The 13,563-nt window shown below is 50.3% G+C and overlaps 1 protein-coding gene across 2 annotated transcripts in view; it reads right to left on the reverse strand.

The window, feature by feature from the left end:
- Positions 1-8,306: 8,306 nt before the first annotated feature.
- Colec11 (collectin subfamily member 11) overlaps positions 8,307-13,563 on the reverse strand; it is a 32,145-nt gene continuing 26,888 nt past the window's right edge. For both annotated transcript variants that reach the window (XM_005360646.2, XM_013351322.2), the window contains exons 4-7: positions 13,386-13,457; positions 10,483-10,536; positions 9,363-9,458; positions 8,307-9,171 (exon numbers count right to left, since the gene is read on the reverse strand). In XM_005360646.2, coding sequence (XP_005360703.1) covers positions 8,780-9,171; positions 9,363-9,458; positions 10,483-10,536; positions 13,386-13,457 — 614 coding nt within the window. In that variant the 3' untranslated portion in view covers positions 8,307-8,779. The remainder of the gene's footprint in view (positions 9,172-9,362; positions 9,459-10,482; positions 10,537-13,385; positions 13,458-13,563) is intronic.

The raw sequence follows: 13,563 nt of genomic DNA on the forward strand, positions 1-13,563 counted from the left end.
ACTTCTCTGTTTTTATGCCAATACCAAGCTGTTTTCAATACTGTAGCTCTGTAATAGAGTTTGAAGTCAGGGATGGTAATGCCTCCAGATAATCCTTTATTGTATAAGATTGTTTTGGCTATCCTGGGTTTTTTGTTTTTCCATATAAACTTGATTATTGTCTTCCCCAGTTCTGGGTGACTCTTCCTAACACCAGACCAAACAAGCAACTCCACCCTAGTCTCGTTTAGTAATCCAGCGAGTTCACTGTGAGTCCTTTACAGAGTATAGGTGAAGGGTTTCTCACAGGAGCATGAGTCAAAGGCTGCTGCATCCAGTGGTGCGGAAATTTACCCCAGCCAAAAGATAACCCATGAAGTCACTTTCCTGGGGCTCTCTGCAAGACTTGCAGCAGCTCCAATCAGCTGGAGAGTCTCCACTGCCCAGCAGTCAGTACTGCTTAAGAGACTTGGGGAGAGGGCTGTGAATCCTGTAAGCTTCAGGAGCTTCCTCAGAACTGTAAGTGGATTTTTTTGGTTTGTTTTGCTTTTCAGTTTTTGTGTATGAGTGTTTTGCCTGGGTGTATGTTAAATATACCATGCTTGTGCCTGGTGCCTGAGGACACCACAAGCAGATATCAGAGCCTCTGAAACTGGAGTCACAGGCATTTGTGAGCCACCATGTGTGTGTGCTAGGAACTGAACATAGGTAGTAGGCACTCTACAAGAGCAAGAGGTGTTCTTAATGACTGAGCCCTCTCTCCCGCCCCAACTCATGAGTTTTACTCAAGTGTTGAGCCCTGTGAGTTTCATTTACTTCCCTGAGGAGCCTCCCTCTAGGTAGGAATGTTTCAATATACAGAAAATAGCTACACAATACCCAGTGGACCCCCAAACCCTGCATAGCTCCACTACCTAAATTCTTACTTTTTTTTTCAAGACAGGGTTTCTCTGTGGTTTTGGAGCCTGTCCTGGAACTAGCTCTTATAGACCAGGCTGGTCTCAAAGTCACAGAGATCTGCCTGCCTCTGCCTCCCGAGTGCTGGGATTAAAGGCGTGCGCCGCCACCGCCTGGCCACTGCCTAAATTCTTGTGCCATCCTAAGCATGGCCTGAATCTACAAAGAAGGGACTTCTAGATAAGAGGATCTATGACAACAATGTCATACCCAGACCAAGCTACGAAAATCTAAGACTTCCGGGACAGAGATTCATCCCCAGCCCCCAGCTCCTCTCCCTTCTCCTCTTCTCCTGATGATCACCTGAAGGTGAATGTCCAGGAAATGAGCTTTGACCTATACAAGAATGGGCCAGGCAGCCTGGATTCCACCCTCCACAGTAAGCAATGCCCCTCTGCAAGAACAGCTAGCGTGACCCCTACAGGACATCATAAAGATAACAGTGGGCAGTGTCTGGAGCTGGTGATAAAGTCATTGCTTCTGCCCCCTTCCCGTGTGTGGCAGGTCGCAATGATGGCCGAACAGCTCTACCGTCACCGCATCGAGGTGATTCTTTTGCATAGAATATTGCTCGATGGCCCTATGCAGAGACAAGGCTCAGGGGCTGCAGAGATCCACACGCCGAGGCTCAGAGGCGATCTCCTCAGAACAGCAGCATCTGCACACAAGCAAGTTGACACGGAGGCTGACTGACTGGCCCTGGCCAAGGCTTCAGATCAGAACGCAGCCCTAGCTGAGCTCATGACTAATCTCAGGTGTGTCCCTGAACCAGAATCACCCACCTTGGCTGCTCCGGATTCTCAAGTCATAGGAACTATCTGTGATAATAGATATTGATCGTGTGGTCTTGCGGCACACCTGGGCAGAGCTATTGCACATAGAGAAGCCTGGTGGGGCATGGGGGTGGAACGTGTGAGGATTGTATGGACAGCTGCAGTCAGAGGTGTGAAGAAGGGACAGTAAGCAAGATAAGGTTGAGACCAGCTCAGCGCTGTCACTGCTGACAAAGGAAATGGAGGTGTCCTCAAGGTGCCCAAGCAGAAGGAAGTGTCTCCAGTGTGGCTGGCAGTACAAGACCTGTAGTTGGTTTCTTTTTAATCTTTGGTTTTTTGCTCTTTGAGGGGTCTGCCACCCAGCTCCCCCCAAAAAATCACACGGAGGTTATTCTTACTTACGAATGCCCAGCCTTAGCCTGGCTTATTTCTAGCCAGCTTTTCTTAAATTATCCCACCTACCTTTTGCCTCTGGGCTTTCTCTATTTCTGTACACCTTTCTTTACCTCTCACTCTGTGGCCTGCTGTGTAGCTGGCTGCCTGGTCCCTCATGTCCTCCTCTCCTCCTTTTCCCGTTCCGTGATCGCCTCTTTCTCTCTTTCCATTTATTCTCTCTGCCTGCCAGCTCCACCTATCCTTTCTCCTGCCTTGCTATTGGCTGTTGAGCTCTTTATTAGACCAATCCGGTGTTTTAGATAGGCAAGTAACACCGCCTCACAGAGTTAAACAAATGTAACATAAAAGAATGCAGCACACCTTTGCACCATTAAACAAATATTCCACAGCATAAACAAATGCAACACATCTTTAACTAATATTCTACAATATGCCCCACATGCTTGAACACAAACAAGGGTATATGAGAAACAATGGCCCCTGGTGTGTCCTTCGTGCCTCGATCTCCCATCACCCGCCCCCCCCAATGTGAGTGCATTACCATGCTGGACACACTCAGAGACTAGGCAGGAAGCCACCACAGCCCCTGGGTTGCTGGACCACTATACTCTCTTCCTTTGGTTTCGTACACATCCAATCCATCCCCAGGTACCAGCATTGCCTTCCTCCCTCCTCCCCAGAGTCGGCCATGGTGGACATCTATCTTCATCTTGGCCACATCTGTCTTCCTTAACATGTAAGTCACAGTGTAAACATAGCAGCCACCCTTTCCATCCTCAGCAATGGGATCCAAGTCCTCGAGCACAGAGCCTATTTCCCAAACCCTCTACTCCGGTCTAACCCAATGCTGTCACAGAATGTGATGGAGCAGGGCTGTTTCCATCTGAATTCAGGTATTAGGGACCATGTGTGTACTGACTCTCAATGTCAAGACCTTCCTGTGGCCCTGCACACATGCCCGGGCCAGGTTCTAAAGGAGAAAGGCACCAAGCAAGGTTTTCTTAAGCCTTCCTAAGCTAGACCAATCTTTCCAGCAGCTGATAGACATATGCACACACACACACACACACACACACACACACACACACACACAAGCAGAGAAGGCAGCTCCATCCCCATCTCCGGTCCACAGAACCACAGGAGATCACCTGCTGACCTCCATCTCAACCCCTGGCTCACAAAATCTCAATTTAGGACTAAAATAAATGGTTCTTGTTCAAAGTCACAACAGGGGCTTAAGTAATGACACCATCAATAAAGCCCTTGCTTTGGTTCAAGCCCCAGAACTTTTCTGCTTTTTCATCCAAGACCTAGAAAGATGTCTAAGATGTCTAAGAAAGATGGCTAAGAGTGCTTGCTACTCTTGTAGAGGACCCAGGTTTGGCTCCCAGCACCCACATCAAACAGCTTGAAGCCACCTATAATTTCAACTCCAAAGGATCTGGCACTCTCTTCTGGTTTCCGTACACACCTGCACACAAGTGAGGCACAGACACATACTTAGGCACCCACTCATATACATACAATTTAAAAACCTTTTTTTCAAAGCCAAGTAGGATGGTACTTGTAATTATCTTTGGCTACTCCAGAAAAATGGGAGACCATGCAAAAAAAAAAAAAAAAGTGAACAGCACCTAAAGAATGGCACCCAAAGTGTTTCTGACAGAGAAAGAGAGAGAGAGAGAGAGAGAGAGAGAGAGAGAGAGAGAGAGAGAGAGAGAGAGAAAGAAGCTTTGGAAGCAATATTACACAGTAAAACCTCGTCTATATATAGTTATTGGATGTATAGATATCACCATCCGCTAGACACTCTCCTTCCGAAGCAGAAACTGGATAAAGCTTGCCTCCAGGACCCCTTGTCTCCAGAGCACAGATGCATGCAGGCTGTCTTTTTTTGGATTTGTGCAGTGCATAACCCGTGTAGACATCAAACCTGGCCCTGACCCCAAGCACCCAGACAGACAGATTTGCCTGCAGGCTCCGTGTGGGAAGGAAGTGATGTACAGGCACATCAGTCAGCCAGCTTCCATGGCAACAGCCTCAGCAGCCTGACAATAGCATCCACAGCCACAGTAGCAGAGGGATCCGCACAACCCATCTGCAATGTGATTCATGGGCTTTGCTCCCTCCACAACTGGTCCCCTGCCCCCAAGTTGTCCCTGTGACTTCCCAAAAACAAATTCCTTTCTGTGACAGTTTACCAAAGCGCTCTTTCTACTTATAGTTTAAGAAGCTCCAGCTTTTAATTAGGTCTGTCGAAGTGTATTGGGTTGAGTCTGATGACCTGTTCAGTGATTAGTTGTTTTGTTTGTTTGATTGTGTTTTTAGCTTGAGCCAGGCTGGAGTTAACTGAGATCTCAGTTGAGAGATGGCCTCCATCAGACTGGCCTGTAGGCAGGTCTGTGGGGGCATGTTCTTAGTTCCTGGTGGATGTAAAAGGGGCCAGCACACTGTGAAGGTTGTGTAAGAAAGCAGGCTGAGCAAGCTGCAGGAAGCAAGCCAGGAAGCAGCCCTCCTCCACGGCCTCTGCTTCAGTTCCTGCCTCCGGGTTCCTGGTTGAACCCTGGTTTCCCTTCGTGATGGGCTGTGACGTGTAAACCACACAGCCCTTTCTGTCTCAAGTTGGTTTTGGTCATGGTGCTATCACAGCTACAGAGAGGCCAGCGAGGACAGTGCACAGCTCAGCTTCCTCTGGCCACTTTCGCCTGTGAGGACACAATGAAGGGAGCTATTGGCAGGCTTCTTAGCCAACAGCCATCAGTCGCTGTGTGACATGTAGACAGAGGGGAGAGGCTGGAACAGCGAGGTGAATGGCTGCCCATGATCATGACTGGTGGAGCTGAGCCTGACAGAGCAGAAAAACCCTGCATCCACCGCTCCCGGGATTTCAGCCTGGGTGGAAGTTTCCCCTGGCGCTCCAAGATGCTGGCCACCTACAGCTAGGCAGCAGTAACCAGAGCTTTCCTCTCCACCGTGTGCTTGCCCTGCCTAAATGGACACTAGGCTTGTGCAAACACACTGGGCTTGTGCAAACACACTGGGATGGTCCCTTGAGGGTGGGGAACCACCGGGGATATAGCTCGAGCTATACCCGTGGCACCCATGGCTTGGCCTCCCCTCCTGAGCTAGAGTTCTCCTCCCCCACCGCCCTGCCACTCTTTGTTCTGCCTCTCTCTCCCTCTGTCTCTTACTGATTCTTCCTCTTCCTCCCCCTCTCCCTGTCATTCTCCCTCTCTCTTCCACAAGCGCGCTCGCACACACACACATGGAGAGAGAGAGAGAGAGAGAGAGAGAGAGAGAGAGAGAGAGAGAGAGAGAGAGAGAGAGACTGAGATCGGAGAATCCTTGCTAGCGCCAGAACACTCCCCACGCCCACCCCTCAGCAAACCTCACTTTGGCTGTCTCCATCTTTCCCACTGGGTGGCAGTGTGGCACCATGGATTGACACCCCTGACCCACGGCCCCAGGCTGTCACTCGGCTCATCCATCTCAGCCTGTGTTCCACAGAGGGCTCTAAAGAGGACACCCACGCCAGCTTTTCAGTCACGCCTCAATGCGGCACCTAATGAATCTCAGCTCTCGCCCGAGCCGCCGCCGCAGCCCTGCTGCGCAGCCAGCCCCGCCCCCACCCACCCCAGGAACTCAGGAAGGGTTTTCAGGACAGAAGTCTGGGGAATTCAGGACAGAGGTCTGGCAGGGTGCCCAAGGGTTTGCACCCGATCTGATTTGCTTCAAAACAGTCATTGTAATGAGAATGTCCGTAACCAGGTACAAATAATGGTTAGAAGGTCGTTTCCATGTTTTATATTAACACAGATTTGCCTGAAAGGAGCTTAACGGAGGAAACTACCAGGCGCCTGGCGCTTCTAACCTCCCATGAGGTGGAAGACAGTGTGCAGAGCTCTGGTCCATCCTCCCTTCCAATAAGGTAAAGTTGCCATGTCAGGGCTGGGAATGGAACACATCCTAGACCCGTGGTCTCATCCTTCCTAATGCTCCTACCCTTTAATACAGCCCCTTATGTTGTGGTGTCCCCCAGGCGTAAAATTATTCCGTTACTACTTCATAACTGTTACAAATCATCGTGTAAATATCGGATGTGCAGGATGTCGAGAAGCTCTCTCCTAGATGATGCTGAGTGCCCATACTGGGACAAGACTGTACTAGGTTGTCATCGCCACTGACTCTCAATGGGTGTTCCATGTGTCTTTGGTGTTAAGTACTCAGTACTCAGTTGTGCTGGGTACTCCACCCGCACTATCCCGTGGTGTCCTCATAATGCCTTTGAATGAAGGAATCCTACGCCTCACGAGGTTAGAGGACTCAAATTCCCACCATGTGTAAAAGGCTCATCCCAACTTGGGATGTGTCTGGGCCGGTTGCTGTGGGCACACAGCTGCTTCCACAAGTTCATTTCTGGAGGACAGGGGGCCCCTGTTGGACAGGGGAAGCGTTGGAGGAAAGGGAGGGCAGCATAGATTCCACGGCCTAGGATGAGAAAGACTCTCCAGGCAACCCACAGTGTATGGAGAGCTAAGCTAGCAGACTTCCCTGCTGACTTTCTGCCTGCTTCTCTCTGAAGGACCCCCAGGTTCATCTAGCCACAGGATAGGTGGGCAAGGCAGACATTTCATGGGCAGCAGACGCCACTGAAGAGCAGGGAGATGCTAGCATGGCTCACGTGCCTGATACAGACACCTCCTTTGTGCAAGGGTGTAAGTGACCCTAAAACAGCCATATTGAAAGGTGTGCACCCAGAATGGATGATGGGGTCCCTTTCTCCTAGTCCTTTCCCGTCCACATAATCTAGTGCCTCCCTGTGCCCTAAGACCACCTGTAGTTGGACAGTGTTGCATGCAACTGACCAGACACAGAGGTTGGATGCTCAGGCCAATGAGAGGGCATGTCAACAATCGACCAGCCAAGCTGTGATTGTGCTTTTGCGATCAGTCACTAGACTTATGAAGGATGAAGCTTGTTCTGCTCAGTGGACAGTCCTATGTGACATCATGGTGCCTGTAGAAGCTCCCAGGGAAGTTTCCAAAAACTTATGGCAACAACTGTGAGAGCTTGAGGTGCCCCCTTCCAAGCCACCAGGTCAGCCTGCCCGGGTTCACGGATACTGACAGGAGTCACAAGACTCCTGGAGACAAAGGGCTTCGTTGTTCATTGCAACACCATCCCTACAGCAGATGACACACAGGAGGGCTGACCCTAGGGACCTGGATCCACCATAACAAGAAACAACACACCTACCTTTGCCTCCCGAGGCAGACGCCTCCTTTGGGACACTGTAGAGCAGGAACACCTGTTCACCAGCCCTGAGCATCACGCCATCTTTCTTGGATCCTTGGGTGGTACCAATTGCATTTTCCAGGTTAGCTCACTATGGCTGGCATCCTTCACGGGGCCATCTAAGACTGAGGTAAAGCCTGTGTGCGACTCTGGGTTTGGTGTCCAGGAAGCTCAGCCCTGTCCTCCTCCCCTGCACTGACCTCCACACACACCAATCAAAGAAAATTATCCAGAGCACAGGGCAGTCGGGACCCCCCTAGAAAATGCATACCAAGTGCCCCGGGGTGCTGTTACCATAACGCATTCTTTTCCTGTCCCTAGCAGGGTTGCATGTGATGATATGTTTTCCTTGGGAAGAGTTGATTGCTCTTTTCTAAAGATTCTAACATATAGAAAGGGGAAAGCGAGGGCTGTTACTTCAAGCCCCGCCCCCCCCCCAGCTCCAGTCCCTAGTGTCCCATGTGTAGGCTAGAGCTGATGACAGACCTAAGAAGCAGAACACAGCAAACACAGGACTGTGGCCTCAAGACCAAGTTAGAAAGAGTGTGACTTTGGTCTGGGGGATGGGGGGGACCTCGTTCTGGTCCCTCCCCTAATGAAGCTACTGTCATGTTGAGCTGTGCCTTAGAGGGACCTTCAGTTAGCAAGGAATGTGGTATTTCACCAGTCAGTGATAAACCAAGGCCTCCTTCGTTCTCTACACCAAATATACAGCAAGTGACCGGGTTCTCACTGTGACAGACTTGCTGAACCTCATGTGACTCTTCCCTGACCTATAAACACCTTATGCTAATAAACACTCTAAGTCACTCTCTTTCAGGGTGGTTTGCTTAATAATCCACGGCAAGAGATAACACAGCTACCGAAGAAACTAGACCAGAAAGCACCACTCACTGCATAGCACAATTCAGAGGATTTATTTGTGTTCCTGGAGTATGGGTTTGGAGCAGAGCAGCAGTGTTCTTACGTGGATAATAGTGAAAGGAACCTAGGTGTTAAAGTAACTTACAGAAATATCGGTCGCCACCAAATGGTGCCTTTTGTATACTTTAAAAGGTGGTGGCAACTCCTGACCCCACGGTCAGTTTGCACACAACCGCTGAAATCTTTACAATGCTTTGTGGCTGGACCGAGACAAGAGCTTCACCGCATCCTTCTAGGTGGTGCCTCGGCTTGGACACAGGATAAACATTACCTATTCAGAACAGCACTGGGAAACAAGGGTCCCCCCTCCTATGGTTCAAACAGCCTTTTGGTCAATGAGGCTCTGAATTTCCATGTGGAAAGAAACTGGCAGACACGGTGACAGATGCTCAGGGGTAGTTTATAGCCACTGGGGTTCCGACGGCTGTCCCCCCTGAGCTACAGCCTGCCAGCCCTCACAAGTTCTCCTTGTCAAACTCGCACATGAAGTACATGGTGATGTGGCAAGCTACATCATTCCAGCCCCCTGAGGCCACCATCTCTACACAGTCCTCCTCGTCATAGGCATTGTTGGGCTCTCCACTGCGCCACTTGTTAAAAGTCTGCATGGGGGAGCGGTCCGAGTACACGAAGGCGCCTTCTCTCTCCAGGTCATTGATGCCTATGAAGATGCGGGCTAGGCCAGCCTGTGCCAGGTAGGAAGCCATAAGGCCATTGGCTGCCTCGTCCTTGGGCATGCTCAATGTGCCTCCCCGGCCTTGGCAGGACAGCTGGGCATCTGCATACCGCTTCTCCTCCTTCACCAGCAGGTAGATCTTGCTTTCAGTCTCACGCACACCGGCAACAACTGCAGGGGAGGGCAGTGCTGAAAGGCCAGCACTTGCATTTCTATAAACACACTCAATGCACGCCACCACACCACGGCCACGGGCACGGTAGCGGTGGGCGCTGAGCAACAAATGGAAGCCACCACTGTCCAGCTCTGGGGAGAAGGGGGGAGGGAAGAGCAGGGGAGGGGAAGGCCTCGGTCCAACGTACCATTTTTTATGAATTTCAGCTCGGTTGTCAGTTGAGTGACCTGGTTGTCCATCTCCCCGATAGCCTTCCGCAGCTGGCTGCACTCACATGGGATGCCTGCAAGAGCAGCCCGTGATACAGGGGACTGGTTCTAGGAAAGATGGGTACAGACAGACAGACAGACAGACACACACACACACACACACACACACCAGATGCATACGCCACAGAGAAAAGGACCAGAAAATGAGCATCCTGACATCTAAGGCTGTACACCTGTGCCTACTACACAGTGTGTCCCAATGAGTTTCACTAGGGTTGTACACAAGGGTAGTATGTGTACCTTACCCTTATTAACTATGCTGCTTTTGTTGTTTCGTTTGTTTGTTTTGAGATGGGATCCCACATAGCACAGCTTTGTCACCAAGGATGACCATGAACTTCCGATCCCCCCTGCCTTTACCTCATGACTGATGGGATTATAGGTGTGCACCGCTATAGTGGTATGGTATTTGTGTTTTAATACATAAAAATTGCCTGAAGATCAGAGTGCAAAGCAGCCATACTAGTCAGCCTCACAGGCCCGGTGGCACACACCTTTAATCCCAGCAGCCACACCAGTCAGCCATAGAGGCTGGGCAGTGGTGGTTCCTGCCTTTGATCCCAGCACTAGAGAGGATGGGAGAAGACAGGTCACGTGGTCAATCTCAGTCTGAGGATTCATGGAGGCAGGATCACCATTTTGGTCTGAGGTAGAGGTAAGAACCAGTGGCTGGCCACTTTGCTTTTCTGATCTTCAGGCAAGCTTTATACCCCAATATCTGTCTCTGGGTTTTGAAACCCAGGGCTTCATGTAGCCACATGTAGCTTCTTTTTAATTTATTATTATTACTTAGAATCGTTTAATTTTAGGTGTATGGTCGTTTTGCCTACATGTATGTCTGTGAACCACGTGTGTCTACAGTGACCCCAGAGGCTAGAAGAGAACATCTTCTAGATCCCTTAGAACTGGAGTTACAATGAGCTTCTATGTGGTTGCTATGTGGCTGCTAGGAACGAAACCCAGATCTCCTGAAGGCACAGCCAGCGGTCTCCACTTCTAGACCATCACTCCAGCCCTGTGGTTTATGAATTGTCATACCAGGTTCTCCACTGGGACCAGGAGGTCCGATGTCACCAGAGTCTCCTTTTTCACCTGGGTGATTAAAAGAAAAAGTAAAGTTACCATCCAGAGGGGAGACGCCCTTTGAGTTAAAATGTGTCAAGTTAAAAATCTTATTTGTTGAAGCTGAGGATGTAGTTCAGTGGTAGAGTTGGATGAGGCTCGGGGTTCCTTCCCCATCACTCCCTGTCGCCATGTTCTATGGACAGCTCTCCAGGCTGTTTATAAACATGGGCATGTATTGGGGGAGCACCTGGTGACTTACTTGACGTCAGCTCTGGGGAGCCCAGTGCCCTTCACTGAATGTTTTACAGGCAACATTGTACAGATTACTGAATACCAAGAGCAGATGACATCAGGCCAGCTCAATAGGAAAATCCAGATGGACATAAGAAGGGAGGTGGGGTGAGTTTAGCGAAAACCTGATCCAGGAAGGGTAGACAGCATTGATAATCCCAAACTGTAACCAAAGTTGCTCTGGATCCATTCCAGGCAGTGTAGTGTCACAGAGGTGCCCAGACATCAGGACCCTGCCCACTCTCCTGGTAGGCAGGGCAAACCTCCTAACCCATTGCCTTCAATCTCCTCAATACATGCACACATGCACGCGTGCATACACACACACGAAAACAGTATAGAACACAATGACAGCAACAAAGCTGCCCAGCCTCTGTGAGATCAAGCCATTGTGTGTGTGTGAGTGTGTGTGTGTGAGTGTGTGTGTGTGTGTGTGTGTGTACACGTCAATCATTTTGGAATCCCTAATACATTGTCTCTCTTGCTCAGAGGACAGAGTCATCTCCGTGAAGGGCTGTGAGTTCCACGTCGGCAGATTCGTAGTCTGTTCACGTAAAGAGGGAAGCATTTAAGCAGCCCCTGCCCAACTCATTCCTCTGTGTTCTGTCAGGTGTTTGAAGACCTCCAGAATCTCAGCCTGGCCAGGACCCAAGAGAACGTCCCTGGAAACAAAGCCAATCGAATAATCAAAGCCGACTGAGGGTGGTCCTGGTCTCCACACGAGACTTGGAGAGCTGCCCAGCACACATGCTGTGTAGAAAAGAATATGCACTCCTTCTGTCTTCCCCTCGCTCGTTACAGCATTGGTCACAGCAGCCAATGGGGACAGATGGCCTGAGTACCCACAGGCGGGGAGATTGTAGCTTAGAACTCAGTCCTCTGGGCAAATCATCCACAGTCTTCATAATGCCAGTTGTGCCATTAGAGGCCACTTGCAAGAGGCCATCAGATCATGATTGTTGGCTGTTGATGTCCCATCAGAGAAAAGGGGCATGCAGAAGGTCCCTGGTCCCTTACCTGAGATTCTAGTCACTCCTGCCAGCCATTTAAATGCCATTCTACCCTGGTTTCATGTGACTTTGAGTCTTGGAGTCTCAGAGGTACTAGAGCATATATGCTAAGGAAGGTTAACTTGCCATAGAACAGGAGATTTCATCAATGTGACGTACCAGTATCACTGCTTTGGGGTCCCCTACAGTTTTGCAAGTAATCCCTCACCCATGCTCTGTAAGTAAGTCCAATAAATCCATTTGTTCTCTACTAGGTTGAACTTTGAGCTTGCTCTTGGGACTTTAGGAAGAATAGGCAGAGATCATTTATGTCTCCTCAGGGAAGGAATTCTCACAAATACAGAGATAAACAAAAGACCTGGGCAATTGCTGTCATTCAGCTTTAAAATAAGGGAATTTTGACACCTGCAACATCATGAATTCTGAGAGCATTGTAGTAAAGGAGACGAGACCACAACAAAGGACAAAACCCATTGTATGGTAAGTAGGCTGGGCAAAGTCACAGAGGCACAGAGCAGGCTCTGGCTTGTGAGGGTTGGGACATGGAGTTACTGCTTAATGGTACAGCGTCCCTGCGGGGCGATAAAAAGCTTTTGGAAACAGTGGGCACGGCTGCATCACATGGCGGATGTGTCAGTGCCACTGAGCTGGGCAGCTGGAACGGCTGAAATGGCAGCCTTTATAAGATCAATACTTCACCGCAGTCCTGTGAAGGTTCTGTAGCGTGAATGTCCCTCAGGACCCCATGTCTCTTCCCAGAGAAGAGACAGCCGAGCAGAGTGCCCACCTCCCCATCCCTCCTCACCAATGGTCTCTCTCTGCAGGGACAGCACAGGGCTGTGCCAAACCCAAGGTGTGGATCAGAGCAAACCACCCAAACCAACTCAGAGCTCAGACCTCAACCAAGACATCTCTGGGCCAGGTCAACCTGCTCCAGTATAAGATCCCAGGAGACAGCTCGAAAGACCGCGCCCAAATACCTCCCTTGCCTCCGATTGCCAACACAGCTCTTCGCCAGCCACTGGCCATCCTAGTTCAGTCTCCCCCATGGCCAACCCACACAGGAGCACAGGAGACTTCAGGGAGATTACACAGAGAGCTACATGACCCCGGTGTCCCCCTAGGTCCAGGTGCTCACACATCTGTTGGAAAATGAAGCTGGGGGTGGAGATGAAGACAGCAATGCATGGCACAACCCGTCCTGACCATGAAGCCAGGGGTGGGATGAAGACAGCAATGCATGGCACAACCCATCCTGACCATCCTCTGAGTGGCTCATCATTCCATCATGCTTATTAAGGAAGGTGGGCTGAAGATTCAGGCTCTGGCTCAAGCACACGCTCGGGATCCTGCATCCAGGAGGTTAATCTCTCCTTAAGTGCTGCAGGCTGGTGTGACTCCACCCACCCCAATGCTCACAGAGCCAGCAGTCCCTTTGGTATCCCTGTAGTGAGAATACTGCAACAGAGTCTATCAGAGCGACACATGAAAACAAGAGCTCCAGGCAAAGCGGCACAGACAGCGGCTGCTCTGAGTCTACCGGGGAATATAGGGCAAGAAGTGTGCCAAAAATACCTTTAGCGCCAATGGGACCGACTTTTCCGTGGCGGCCCACAGTGCCTTTCTGTCCTTTGTCCCCCATGTCTCCTGTAGAAAACAATAAGGCCAAAATTGATAGATGCACCAGTAATCTGACAGGCCCCTCCTCAGGATCACATATGTGCACAGCTGAGCTGACACGCCCCTCCTCAGG

Source organism: Microtus ochrogaster, linkage group LG3 (genome assembly GCF_000317375.1).
Source record: "Microtus ochrogaster isolate Prairie Vole_2 linkage group LG3, MicOch1.0, whole genome shotgun sequence".
NCBI classification, from domain to species: Eukaryota; Metazoa; Chordata; class Mammalia; order Rodentia; family Cricetidae; genus Microtus; species Microtus ochrogaster.